This window comes from Apium graveolens, chromosome 5, assembly GCF_009905375.1.
Source record: "Apium graveolens cultivar Ventura chromosome 5, ASM990537v1, whole genome shotgun sequence".
In the NCBI taxonomy this organism is placed as follows: domain Eukaryota; kingdom Viridiplantae; phylum Streptophyta; class Magnoliopsida; order Apiales; family Apiaceae; genus Apium; species Apium graveolens.
Window position 1 is genome coordinate 309,476,683 of NC_133651.1, and position 12,695 is coordinate 309,489,377.

At 34.0% G+C, this 12,695-nt stretch overlaps 1 protein-coding gene and 1 long non-coding RNA gene across 3 annotated transcripts; both read right to left on the reverse strand.

Annotated features, from left to right (window-relative positions):
* Positions 1–340: 340 nt before the first annotated feature.
* LOC141662096 (sister chromatid cohesion protein PDS5 homolog C-like) lies at positions 341–4,448 on the reverse strand. The gene is made up of 6 exons (XM_074469144.1): positions 4,093–4,448; positions 2,965–3,168; positions 2,679–2,860; positions 2,196–2,325; positions 1,937–2,104; positions 341–701 (listed from the first exon to the last, which is right to left on the reverse strand). The coding sequence occupies exons 1-6, from the start codon at positions 4,207–4,209 to the stop codon at positions 651–653; spliced, it is 852 nt and encodes a 283-aa protein (XP_074325245.1). The 5' UTR covers positions 4,210–4,448; the 3' UTR covers positions 341–650.
* A 5,327-nt stretch (positions 4,449–9,775) lies between these two features.
* Positions 9,776–11,604, reverse strand: LOC141662097 (uncharacterized). Of its 2 annotated transcripts, none has more exons than XR_012550245.1 (3): positions 11,460–11,604; positions 10,063–10,183; positions 9,776–9,975 (listed from the first exon to the last, which is right to left on the reverse strand). It is a non-coding gene; the product is annotated as an uncharacterized LOC141662097 (long non-coding RNA). The 2 variants fall into 2 exon arrangements; XR_012550244.1 differs by having other exon boundaries at positions 10,063–10,189.
* Positions 11,605–12,695: the final 1,091 nt, after the last annotated feature.

Consider the following 12,695-nt stretch of genomic DNA (forward strand, 5'->3'; position numbering starts at 1 on the left):
AAGGATTGATCAAGTTGATTAAGAAGCATCTTGGTAATGTACATCTTTTAGTTTTTGCAGACATCAAACTTATAACCTGTAAATACAGGATTTACTAACCAGTCACTATATTCGAAAACACTTTGAGTACTCTTCTGAGATTGAACAAGATGAAGTGAAGAAATATCATACTGTGCACAACATATGATATTTAAAAACTGGATTCAAGAATTAAACATGTCAATTTCGATTTATTTGTAACGAAAGGGAAACTAATATTTCAGAAACAGCAGATAATTAAGCTTAAATATGCATAATGCACCAGTTACTTTCAGAACTTGGATCAAAAGTTCATCTTGCCAATCAAAAGTCGAAACAGAATGTAATGCACCCATGCTACCCACATCTCAGCAATGATAACATTTTTAAGTACAAGATAAAAACAATCATCTGGTTACATGTATTACTGTCGAACATTCTGAAAACATTAAAACCACATAATTTAAGAAGTACCTTCCTGAATAGGAATCTCAGGCACCAAACACTTTATATGTCGATCACAAAAGGTTTCTTCAGTTCTGAACCTTTCGGCCCTTGAACAATTGAGATTTTTCTAAATAAGGGCACTAAAACTTGTAGCGATACTCAAGCTATAATGCACAGCTAACATCTTACTCAGCGCCTGAGCACGAACCATGGCTTTCAATTTCCATTTCCGAATCCTGCACACCATTGAAAAACTTTAAATGTTATTTAACTGCGAAAGCCAAACTATGAGACTAAGATTTTTAATGTTACAAAATACAAATACATTGACGCTAACAATAACAGGTAGCTTGGAAACAGGGACAGTTGGGTCACCCACCGAGTCTCCATGTCGGATACTCGGACACATGCGTATCCCCGTATTTGACATGGGAATTCTTTGACAATCTTAATTTCAAATTTTATTATCAAAAATTGTAGTCAAAATTTATGTCAACTAACTCTCATGAAGTTAAGTATCAATTTCGATTAGCAAATACAAAAGTATCAGTGCTCATATCACTTTCCAAAAATGAAAAGATTTTACTTGTACTTTCGTGTTTTAGATGAACAAAGTATGCATTTAATTCAATTTTCATATAATTTTAAGTTTTAATATGTGTAACAAGAAATTAATATAAGGGATTTTTTCTAATTATACGAGTCTAGTCCCCCGCACCCGAATTCCTATATTATTATATATGTCAAATTTCTGTGTTCTCACAATACGCACTTGCACTCCCGCATCCGTATCCTTACTTCTTATACCTACATGTGGGCAAACGAGAGAGAATTCAGTGAGAATATAAAGAAAACTTAATCCTATAAAAAGGATTTATAAGTTTGTTCTGACAAGGAAAAGAGACAAATTCTCCCATTTTCCAAGTCGAACCGATTCATTCGTTCATAGAGCTACTTCCTTGATCACAGACTTTCTCGAACACCTCTATAGCTATTTTATTTTAAATCTCTTAACTTTATTTTATCGTGCATGATTACAATAATTAATAGAAAAATAAAACTTACTACAATTTGGTAAGTACAACTTGGTTAAATCCCAACAACAAATTTTTTCTCTGTTTTTTTAATACAATAAAGTTTCTAAAAAATGTAATAACATATGTTTCTTAATTTTGCCTGCTTTGCCAATCGAACTACATTAGTTGAGAGGCCTATGGGAGGATACAAATAATTTAAAACCAATTAAATTTTAACGATCTTGTACTTCGTAAAAGGAAATGTAATTTTGAAAATATAGCAGTATCTGAAAAGGAGTCATATCTTACATTGTTCTATATAAAGAAAAGAACTAAAATAAAAATCTGAAGGCCGCGGAAATGGTTAGTATATCCACATTCTAATATGAACCGTATTGAGTAAGATAAAGTTTAATTCCATATAGAAATGTAAAGGTAGAAGAGGAGACACAAACCTCATTTTCATCTTCAGTGAACTTAAGGTACATAGTGGCAACTGTTATGCAATAATCATCATAATTCAGCTCCCTGGATCTGAGAAATTTTGGGATCAAGTGTTGTAGTTCAGGAGTGCAATTCCTCAAAACTATTTCTGCCAACATCCATGGACGGGACCAAACCTCCTAAAACAAACGCGTTATACAAAATGACGTTAAATATGTAAAAATAAAACAAAAAAACATCTTCAAACAAATGTACATATGAACCTGATACCTCTTCTCTCATGTTGACGCTCTTAAGGAGGATTTCCAGAAGGTCCTCTGAAATTACATTACTTTCTCTTATGGTATTGGTCATTATAGACTCCATTTGTTCGAATACATCACTGGAGTGGCTGCTGCTTCTGAGTAATCAAGACAATACCAAATTCATGATTTCCTATGAGAAGTAGATTTACATCTAACATGGAACACACTTTTACATATCCATTTAGTAGTAAAATTAACAATTTTTTCTCAAATTAGTGGTAGCAAACAATAAACGGATCCCAGATTTACATGGGAGCAAAAGTCAGAACAGAAAAACAGAAACGGATTATTGACATAATCATGTAAATGCTGCAAGTATGGCAACTAATGATCAGGTTCAAATTTGTACAAGTGCTGAGGCTATATAGCATACTTGAAGCAAGTTTTAAAATTAAGCACTGTAATTCTACAATAATCCTTGCTTAGAAGTTAAAAATACTAGCGATACCTAATGGTACTCAGAAATAGCTTGAACATGTCACTAATCAAATCATCAAACTTGAGATCCAGCATTAACAAGCATGCCTTGACTTTTGTCATATTGTCAAGAATATGAAGGGCCTTGGAATAACTGCGGGGATCTTCGCTAGACAACTTTCCAAGTGCCATTAATTTCAGCTGAAAAATCTCCTGCACGTCATTTACATGTAAATCAGACAATCGTATAAGATTCATTAATGGATCAACTTGTAGTTTGGATTGTAAGAATAGTAAATTTTTGATATATAGGTAACCTTCATCTCCACATTATCGTAAGGCGCCTCTGGGGCACAGATTCTGGTAATCTCACTCATACAAGATGCAACCGAAACTTTCACGTCAGTATTAGAATGCTTCATCAACTGATCAGATATTAGTGCCTTCATCAAGATATAAAGTTCAAGTTCCATAAATCCAAATGGTCCCTGCTCAACCTTAGACAAAAGCCCATCTACTTGCTGGAAGATGAATATATAAAATGATATTATTCAAACCAAACATGAAGACAATTTTAAGGACTATATAAAGAACTGAAAATACAAGGTAAATAAATAACTTGCCTCGAGCGAAAACTATATGCAAGTTGGAACTGAATTAAATATTAGAAGTTTTTTCATTCAAACCGGAAATCAACAAAATATATCTACTAAGCATTATGTCAAAGAGATTTTGTCATTTCGGCCATTTGGAAGAATCCCCCTATACTATCTCATGACCGACTTGCTCTAACAAGATTGCGACAAATTAAAGTGACATCTACCTAACATAATGTCCACGAGATTTTGTCATCTCGGGTATTTTGGAATTAGGTTGGTGTTATACAAGATTGCGACAAATTAAAGTGACGCAACTTGCAACAAGCTAGTAATTTCAGATTCAGCTAGAAAATAGCAACTACGTCTAACACAAGTCGTACATGTGATGTAAAGATTCGGGTGTGATGTATAGATTCGGGACATAATTAGGGGTCAAGGACTAATGAATAAATGTATCAATAATTGGGACCTAAATTTTTGAAAATAATCGAAATGACCAACTCACATAAGAAATAACAAAATTATCTCAAAAATTATTTCACTCGAAATCACTTAAATTTACTGAAATCAGAGAATAATAAGCAATGACTACATAAAAATTACTCATTTTTTTCATAACAAAGCATAAGCCCAATTTTTTTTAAACAAAAACAAATCCAAATTCAGCACTAGTAAAGAATCAGAAACACATAAAAGTCAGTCCTTAAACAATCCAACACATATACTAATTTTTGGGTCCCTAAACATAATATACTATAAGCTATCTTTTCCGACCAATTCCTGTTAGTCAGAAATGTGCGATTTTCTTGCAGTGGTGTGTGCGTGTTAAAAAGGGTATGATTTTACATCTAAAACATTGAGGAGCTCTTGCACAGGAGTAGTAGCAGATGAAGCTAAGTCCGTGAGCTTAGTTCCAGCATCATGCAGGTCCTTTCGAAGTTTTAAAACCCCTGGAGAAGCCATTTTTCCCCTTAAAACTCTTGCTGTTTTCCTGAAAATAAAAAGATTAAAACCCAAAATGCTAAGCGAGATGAATGTGAGTAGGAGGTTTTTTTTGGCATTTGGCAAAATATGCCGACATGCAGAACAAACGCTCTAAATTTGGCAACATGTATACGTGGCTGCATCTGCGAAAGCTGGTTTGAAATTCTGCATATGATGACAACATATGTGTGTGTGTGTGTTTTAATGCACATCCTCTACTGGCAAACCGTTTTGAGCTTCTTAGTTTTGTTCTTGGCTGAATGATCAGTAAGTGAAATAAGGCCGAGTTAATTTTTCTTTGGTGGAAGATTATAAGAGAAATTTGCAAAGCCCATCAAGTGTGTCAGGGCCGTCTTGGGTTACTTTAACCCAACAAGATTTAGGGCCCTTTTGACTTGGGGTTTTACTTAAGATCAAGATGTGTACAAGTAGGGCTAAGAATTCGGTCGACCGATTCGGTAAAAAACCGAACCGAACCGAATTAATCGAAAACCGAATTGCTAATTTTTTTTATAAACAAACTGAACCGAATTTATGTATAAAACCGAATCGAAAACAGAACCGAATTATTACGCTTTATTCGGTTCAGTTTGTGAAACTGAAATATTTAAAATATTTTGTTTTTGCACATAAAAATTAAGTTGTAAATTGATTTTTTTAAACAGGCAAGATAAATTAGACTATTAGAGACCATATACACGACCGAATAAAAAAGAAACACAAAATACTTTTGAGATTTGAGATGTAAATCAGATTAAACATCATATTCATATGAATATAAATATGAATATATGATTCACAGCACAACCATTAAATTGGGTGAAAAAGCAAATTACTCTATTTTCAGCGCCCAAAATGCCCAGTGCATGCGCGTGTAGGTCATGTGTGTTCTGAATACGCAACAATGTCTTGCGTGTAGCTTAGCTCAGCATTAAGAATGTCAGGGGCCAAAGACGATACAAATACACATTTTATGTTTGCGTACTTTCTATACACATGTGTTTGCTGTGTGTACAAGCTTTGATATTAAAAAAGAAATAACAAAAAAGAATACGCATTTAGTTGTTACGTACGTGCTATACGCATGTGTTTAATGTGTGTACTTGCTTTGATTTTAAAAAAAGAAATAATAAGAAGGAATACGCATTATGACAAGTTTAATTCAGAAACGAATACGCATTCCTTAATTGCGTTTAGCCTATACGCATTACAACACCGCGTTTAGGGGACGACCACGAAATTATTGTGTGTACCCTTTTGATTTACTTTTTAATTATAAATAATTCGCATAATGGCACTGCGTATACTGAACAATACACACATTATTAAAATACGTATTTTTTGTACACCATCAAATCTTAATTTGCTTCTTTACCCCGGACAGTAGACACCCAACAACAGACACCATGTTTCTATCTGCTGCTGTTGCTCCTCATATGCTCATCTACTCTATTTCTAAATCGCATATCAAATTATACCACAAATCAAACTCATTATGAACCTTGTCATTGAGTTCCTCTTTATAAGGTAATTCTATTTAGCTTATTTTGTAGCACAGATTATTTAGGTTTTAATTCGAAATGGCTTCTTCGAATGTTAATTATGTATGGGGATGGTTATATTGTAATGGTAATATTATTCATGATAGCATAATTGGTAGTACATATGATGGAGATGTTGTTGCCTTTGTGAAATTGAATTTGATTTGAAATATGAAGAGCTTGTGAATGTTGTTTACAAAAAACTCAACACAGATCCGAATATGTTTAGATTAAGGGTATCGCGTAGGTTCAGGAATCCTATGACAAACAATTATGGAGTTGTTTTACTTGTTGATGATGATGATTTGAAGTACATGTTTGAATCTTTAGATAGTTCGGGTAGTCAAGTGCGAGTAGAGTTTTATGTTGAAAAAATTTCTATTGGCTCGTTTCAAATTGCCAATGAATCTGTTCAATGCTCAAAGATTAGGGAAGATTGTGAACTTAGTTCAAGCACTCATAGTTCAAAAAGTGTGTATTAGGGTAGTGTGCAAGGGGGTAGTGTTTCTAGTGGTAGTTCTACTAGGAATTTGGTTGGGAGTAGTGTTGGAAGTGAAGGAAATTCAAGGGAAAGCAACGAGCTAAGAAATGGTGATATCCTTTACTATAGATCATTTAATGCAGCATCTATGGTTGTTTCAAATCAAGAACATGACATGCTGAAAATTGGCGAAGTTAAGAATCTGATAGAACTTACAAAGGGGATGACATTTGAATCGAAAGACAAGTTCATGAATTTGGTGAAGAAGGTTTACATTGTAAACTATTTGGAGATAAAGGTGGTTAAATGTGATTCTATAACTTGGGAAGTGGTATGCAAACAGAATTCTGAGGGTTGTAAGTGGAGTTTGAGGGGTAGAAAAAGAAAGTTACATGATCATTTTGAGATTATGGACATTAAGGGTCCTTATACTTGCGTGAATCGGGCCATATCACAAGATCACTTAAATTTGAGCTCTTCATACATTGCAGAGATGATTATGGACCTAGTTACGGTGGATCCTACTGTCTCAGAGAATGTATTGATAACTGCAATTGTTAAAGAAATTGGGTATAAACCATCAAGCAAAAAGGTAAGAAATGGAAAAAGAATTACAAGTCAGAAAATCTATGGTTCGTGGGAGCAATCATACATGGATCTCCATTTCTTGATGAATGTTATTCAACAACAAAATCAAGGCACCCATGTCCATAGGTACTTCAAGAGGCATGAAGTATAGGAGCCGATACTAGAGGTATAATTCTCTAATAATATTTTTTAATTGAAACCAATGATCGATTTTTCAAATATTTCTAAAACTCAAAAAGGAACATTGAACCCTTTAAATTTTCAAAAATTTTAAAAAAATATTTCTAATTGGTTCCTAGGGTTTAGGGCCTAACAGCCCTAAACCCTAGACTTAATTAGGGTTTAGGCTCTAGGGTTAAGGGCAAATTTTCATACCAATGTTCGATTTTTCAAATATTTCTAAAACCCAAAAAGGAACATTGAACCTTTTAACTTTTTAAAATTTTAAAACAATATTTCTAATTGGTTCCTAGAGTTTAGGGCCTTGGTTTAGGGTCTAACGGCCCTAAACCCTTAATTTTCGTACCATTGTTCAATTTTTCAAATATTTCCAAAACCCAAAAACAAACATTGAACCCTTTAACTTTTAAAAAATTTTAAAAACCATATTTCTAATTGGTTCCTAGGGTTTAGGGCCGAGATCCTAAAACCTAAATTGTCATACCAATTATCAGTTCTATTAAATATTTATAAAAACCTTATTCTCATTTTAAAATTTAAGAGAATTAAAATAGTTAATGTCATTAATTTGGTCCTTTAATCTCATTTTTATGCATGGACATAATGACATGTGGTGAGATTCATGCGCTTATTTTGGACATTCAAGCCTTGTATTGACGCCTTTGTACATTGCATTCCAGTACTTAAAAATAGATGGTACTCATCTGTATGGAAAGTACCGTGGAGTATTACTTACTGTTACAACCATTGATGGTTTCCATCACATTCTTCCAGTAACATTTGCTGTTGTTGAAGGGAAAAATGTATCTAGCTGGACTTGGTTCATGGAGAGAGTGAGGAAGACGGTGGTCCTCGGACGAATGGGTGTTTGTGTTATTTCAGACAGATATGCTGGAATTATGTCTGCAATGAAGTATCCTAACCTTGGATGTTGCAAGCCATATGGATATCACAGATTCTGCATCAGGCACCTAGCTGCTAATTTCGCAAAGCAGTTCAAGAAAGAAGGTCTGAAGAAAAGGGTAGTTGAAATGTGTAGTCAGTTGACACATGAGAAGTTAATTGTGCAATGCCAGGCATTGCTAGCAATTGAGCCTAGGGCTGATGAGTGGTTTAGTGAAATGCACCCCAAACACTTATCATTAGCTTGTGATGAAGGGAAAAGATTCGGAATCATGACTACAAATGTGGCCGAAAGCTGGAATAATGCAATTAAAGGAGCAAGAAAACTTCCAATTTCTGCACGTTTTAAAGACTTGTATTATAAAGTAGTTAGCTACTTTGATCAACGTCACATAGAGATAGAAAAACAAACACTTGGGGGTGAGGAGCTCACCAAATATGCCAATAATATGATGCAGAAATGGAAAGATCGTACAACTGGACATCATGTCACAAGAATTGACTACAATACTTGGTATTTGAGGTAATTACAAGGAAGCATGGTTTGAAAGGAGGAAATAAGCATGTTGTTCGCCTACAAGATCACACATGCAGTTGTAACAAGTGGCAAACATATCAGATACCATGTTCCAACATACTTGCTTTTTGTTCTAGTGCTGGCTTGCAACACACAAGATTTATGAGTGAATGTTACAATCTAGAAAATGCTAAAATGGTGTATTTGGGTAAATTTCAACCTATAGCGGACAAAAAAGAGTGGCCTTTATTGGGTGAGTTTCCTATAGTGGTTGCCGAAGAAGATATTCCTAAGAAACCGGGAAGGAGGAAATTTACAAGATATAAAAATGAGATGGATTATCAAGGGAAAGGCAAAGGAACTACTTCTAGTGCTCCATAAAGTATTTTGATCGGTATAATCTATATTTGATTACTTAGTTTAGTAAATTATTTTTTTGTTCAATACTAGTCCTTACTAAATTATTGAATTTAAAATGCATCCTCTCATAGCAGGTTTACATGGAAATGGAAGTCCACTTCTCAAAATTGGAATGAATTTCAAGTCTTAGAAATCATTATTTCTGTAGAATCTTGAAGTATTGAATTTGGAGAATATATTTCACTAGCATAGTATTTTTAATGTGAATTGTGATTGCAATATGATTAATCATTGTCATAAATTTTAATTACTGTATTTGACTAGTGCTTGTAGGAAATCAATCGAAGGTTTGTAATAGCTAGAGACTTGGTAAGATCAATGTTTGGTTTGGGTAGGAAATTAATTGAAGGTTTATAATAGCTAGAGACTTGGAAAGGCCTATGTTTGGTTTGAGTTAATTTTAATTCTGCATATTTATGAGGAATTATAATTTGTCTTAGTCTTAATTCTACATATTTATTCGGAATTTAACATTTAAAAAAATATTTATTAGCTGCAAAATGTTTATTAGCAGCAAAATATTTATTAGATGCTTGATGTAAGTTGTTATTAGTTGTTTGATGCAGGGGGTAGCTACTAGTAACCAACGGGGTTGAACCATAGAATAACTGTATACGCATGTGGTAAGTGCGTATACCACAATACGCACTACAGTTGTGCGGAATAAAGAGGTAAATATGCATTGTTTTAATACGTTTACCCATATACGCATTGTTAAAATGCGTACATCCTGTCTATACATCCTGTCTATCCGCATTGAAAAAATGCATACATTGTTTATATTTTTTTTTTGTTTCTTCTTTTGCTGAGTGCACTGTACAGAGGCAACAACCTGAATCAAACTTCAAAAAACATATCCTTAAATCCAAAATCAAATATCTACCATCAATCAAAGCTTTAAAATAAAAAATAATCAAGCTTTAAAATACAAAATCAGGCCTTAAAATTCAATATCCAAGATTTTAAATCAGGCCTTAAAATCCAAATCCAATATTTTAGTCCACAAAATAATACTATACAACTAGTAGCAATGAGTAATAAAGCAACATCTTCATGTAGACCAACTTTGCAAAGTATCGGACGCAGTAGTAGAAGCATTAATTCATCCGTTCTTCCTGCACAAAACAGGGTCAATTAACAAATTTATAATAAGACGACAATCACATATATAGCAAGTGTAAATATACGTTAAAATTACTCACTTGGGACGTCTCTTATAGGCCTCAAATTGTTTACAGCCAGTAGTGCCACAACCTGGGGGATTCCGCTTTCGAGGACGCAAATTCATATGATCCTGTGTTGGTTGCTGTTCTTCCTGCTACGCTGGTGCTTTATATCGCGTTAAAAGATGCATAAATAAATAAACTTAATGACATTTGACTTGTTTTTCAACAAAAACAAGTACTAATCTCGTGTATGAGAGAAACCACGTATTAGGGTATTGCTAGTCTGGAGTGATGTTAAACAATGAAAGTAGGCTAAATCCCTCTTGAAAAAGAAATAGGATACGAGGTATCTAAGCCGCAGATAATATTTCTCTATATATATATTTATATATTCTGATTTTCTAATTGAAATTTTAAATAACTCCAACATATCAACAAATACAAAAACTCCTATAAAATTGAAGCCACAACAAAGATTACAAATTTTAAGTTGCTGATATTTTAACAGATACACTGAAATGTTTGTAGATTTTAAGCATATTACAGATTTCCAACTTACAGTACTTGGATCTCACAGACGTTAATTGAGCAATGATGCATAAAAAATCCAGATAAGTTTAAGTGAAACATGCAAATAAATTACCTTGCATACGAGAATGCAGGTAGAATGCAGGTATAATACAATTAAAGTGAAACCCGTGATATTTGTTTATATTTACAATTTCACATAATACTTAGTTAGCATAATTTAGCCTAATAAATAGAGCAATTTGTCATTAGGACATACATTACGTAACACATCAACAACACATTCAGAGTTATCCAACAGGCGTTTTACTGTTACATCCGATGCTTGATGTTGTTCTGCATATGCGATAGATACAAATTTACTAACTAAACTTGTTTTGTGTTGATACTATAGAGTCAGCATGTGTTTGAGGCAAGGAATGGCATTTTTACAGTCTTAGAGACCGAAAGTATGCTAAAGGAAGTCGTACAAAGCGGGCTACGATTTCAGGCTATTGGAATGTTACCAGAAAAGATAGAACTGTGTGCAGGAAAATGAGGCTAGTTGGGATAAGGAAAACATTAGTTTTCTATCAAGGGAGGGCATTAAAAGCAAGAAAACTAATTGACAAATTATATTTACCTCGACCAAGAAAAATTTACGGAATACAAAGCTTTCCACAACTCTCATCGATATGAATACACAGCTTTATATTGACTTTATAAAGTTCATCTAACAATTTATTGATTCATTTGACCATAATTTTTACCATCCGTTTGGATTGTTTTATTAGAGTCAGAATATACATTTTCCTTATCCTAATTATAACATCTAACGTACATGATGATGTTAAAACATGATCAATGAAAAAATACAAGAACTTAAATGTAATAAGGGTGATATTGATTCAATCAGGTGTATGTACCTGATTATGAGGCTGCTGAACTGCCTGGTCAGCACGCTGCTACGCTTCCTCGTCTGCAGGCTGATGCATAGGCTGAACTGTAGGTTAGTGTTGTAATGAATGACCATGCTGCAGCCGATATTGCTAATCTTGAGCCGAATATGATGTTAGTGTTAGAAAATTAGGATTTTAGAGCTTAATTTAATTATGTTCTTGATGTTAATCCTAAAATCTAATGATTGGAAATTGTTCAATGATATTTGAACTTAAATTTTCATGTATGATTTTAAGAATTTTCTTAATGAAATCCATATGAAATGAGAGATGAAAGTAGTTTGAAAAGCTTGGAAAATTTGAGAATGTTTGTCCCACATTGAAATAAATAAAGGGGGTTGTGTGCTTTATATGGTATTACCCACATGAGTAGTATACAACTACTAAGGTGTGTGATGGTCCATTGTGTTGTTGTGTGCTTCGCGCGCGCACACACACACGCGCGCCCCGCACCGGGTCGAAGGGCGATTTGGGCGAATGTCTCGGCGTCTCGCGTACGCGAGGCGACCTGGGCGAGGATTTTATTTATTTGAGAATTATTTTAATTCGAATTTATTTATCGGTGATTAGATTATTGGGCTGGGTTCTGAAATAGGCTAAGTAGTCTAAATATATTGAACCTGCAAATAATATGATCTGTAACAAGTTCTGATATAAGAATCAGAACTTAAGAACTGATGAATAAAATCAGAACTTAACAAGTTCTGATATCAGAATCATAACTTAAGTACTGATGAGTCGAATCAGAACTTAACTTAAGTTCTGATAATAATGTGGGTGAGCTGTTACAAATAATTTAAATTCAAAAGCTGTTCAGTTTTGATTTTTTCATTTATGAATTCAAAATCTGATCAGTTTTGATTTTTTTATTAATGGAGCAGTTTAATTCAGACATTAAGTGTGTGGACAGTTTCATTTTTCCTCTCCTATAAATAGAGGCTAAACTGAATGAATACTACACACTACATTCTCATCTCTTCTCTTCAACCTCTCTGCATTTCTCTCCCATAAGTCCTGAAGTGCTGATATTTTCCGGCGACTGAGGTGCTGGTCGAAGTGGAGGTTTTGTTGCTGCTGTTAACATAAACTCCGAGCTGTTTTATCCTGGTGGAGATATTGCGCACATCCCAAACGCAGCAGGTAGGGGGCAATAATCTCTTCAAGAGCAGCCAGGACTTCGAGCAAGGCCTGGTGATTCAGCTG

What these genes read in the sequence shown, in the direction of transcription:
- LOC141662096 (XM_074469144.1), bottom strand. Translation starts at nt 4,209, where the DNA reads ATGGCTTCTCCAGGGGTTTTAAAACTTCGAAAGGACCTGCATGATGCT. An exon ending in AGCTCCTCAATGTTTTAGAT is followed by an intron (nt 3,169 to 4,092) that starts GTAAAATCATAC and finishes TTCATCTTCCAG; the next exon opens with CAAGTAGATGGGCTTTTGTC. An exon ending in TCACTGAAGATGAAAATGAG is followed by an intron (nt 702 to 1,936) that starts GTTTGTGTCTCC and finishes AATGGTGTGCAG; the next exon opens with GATTCGGAAATGGAAATTGA.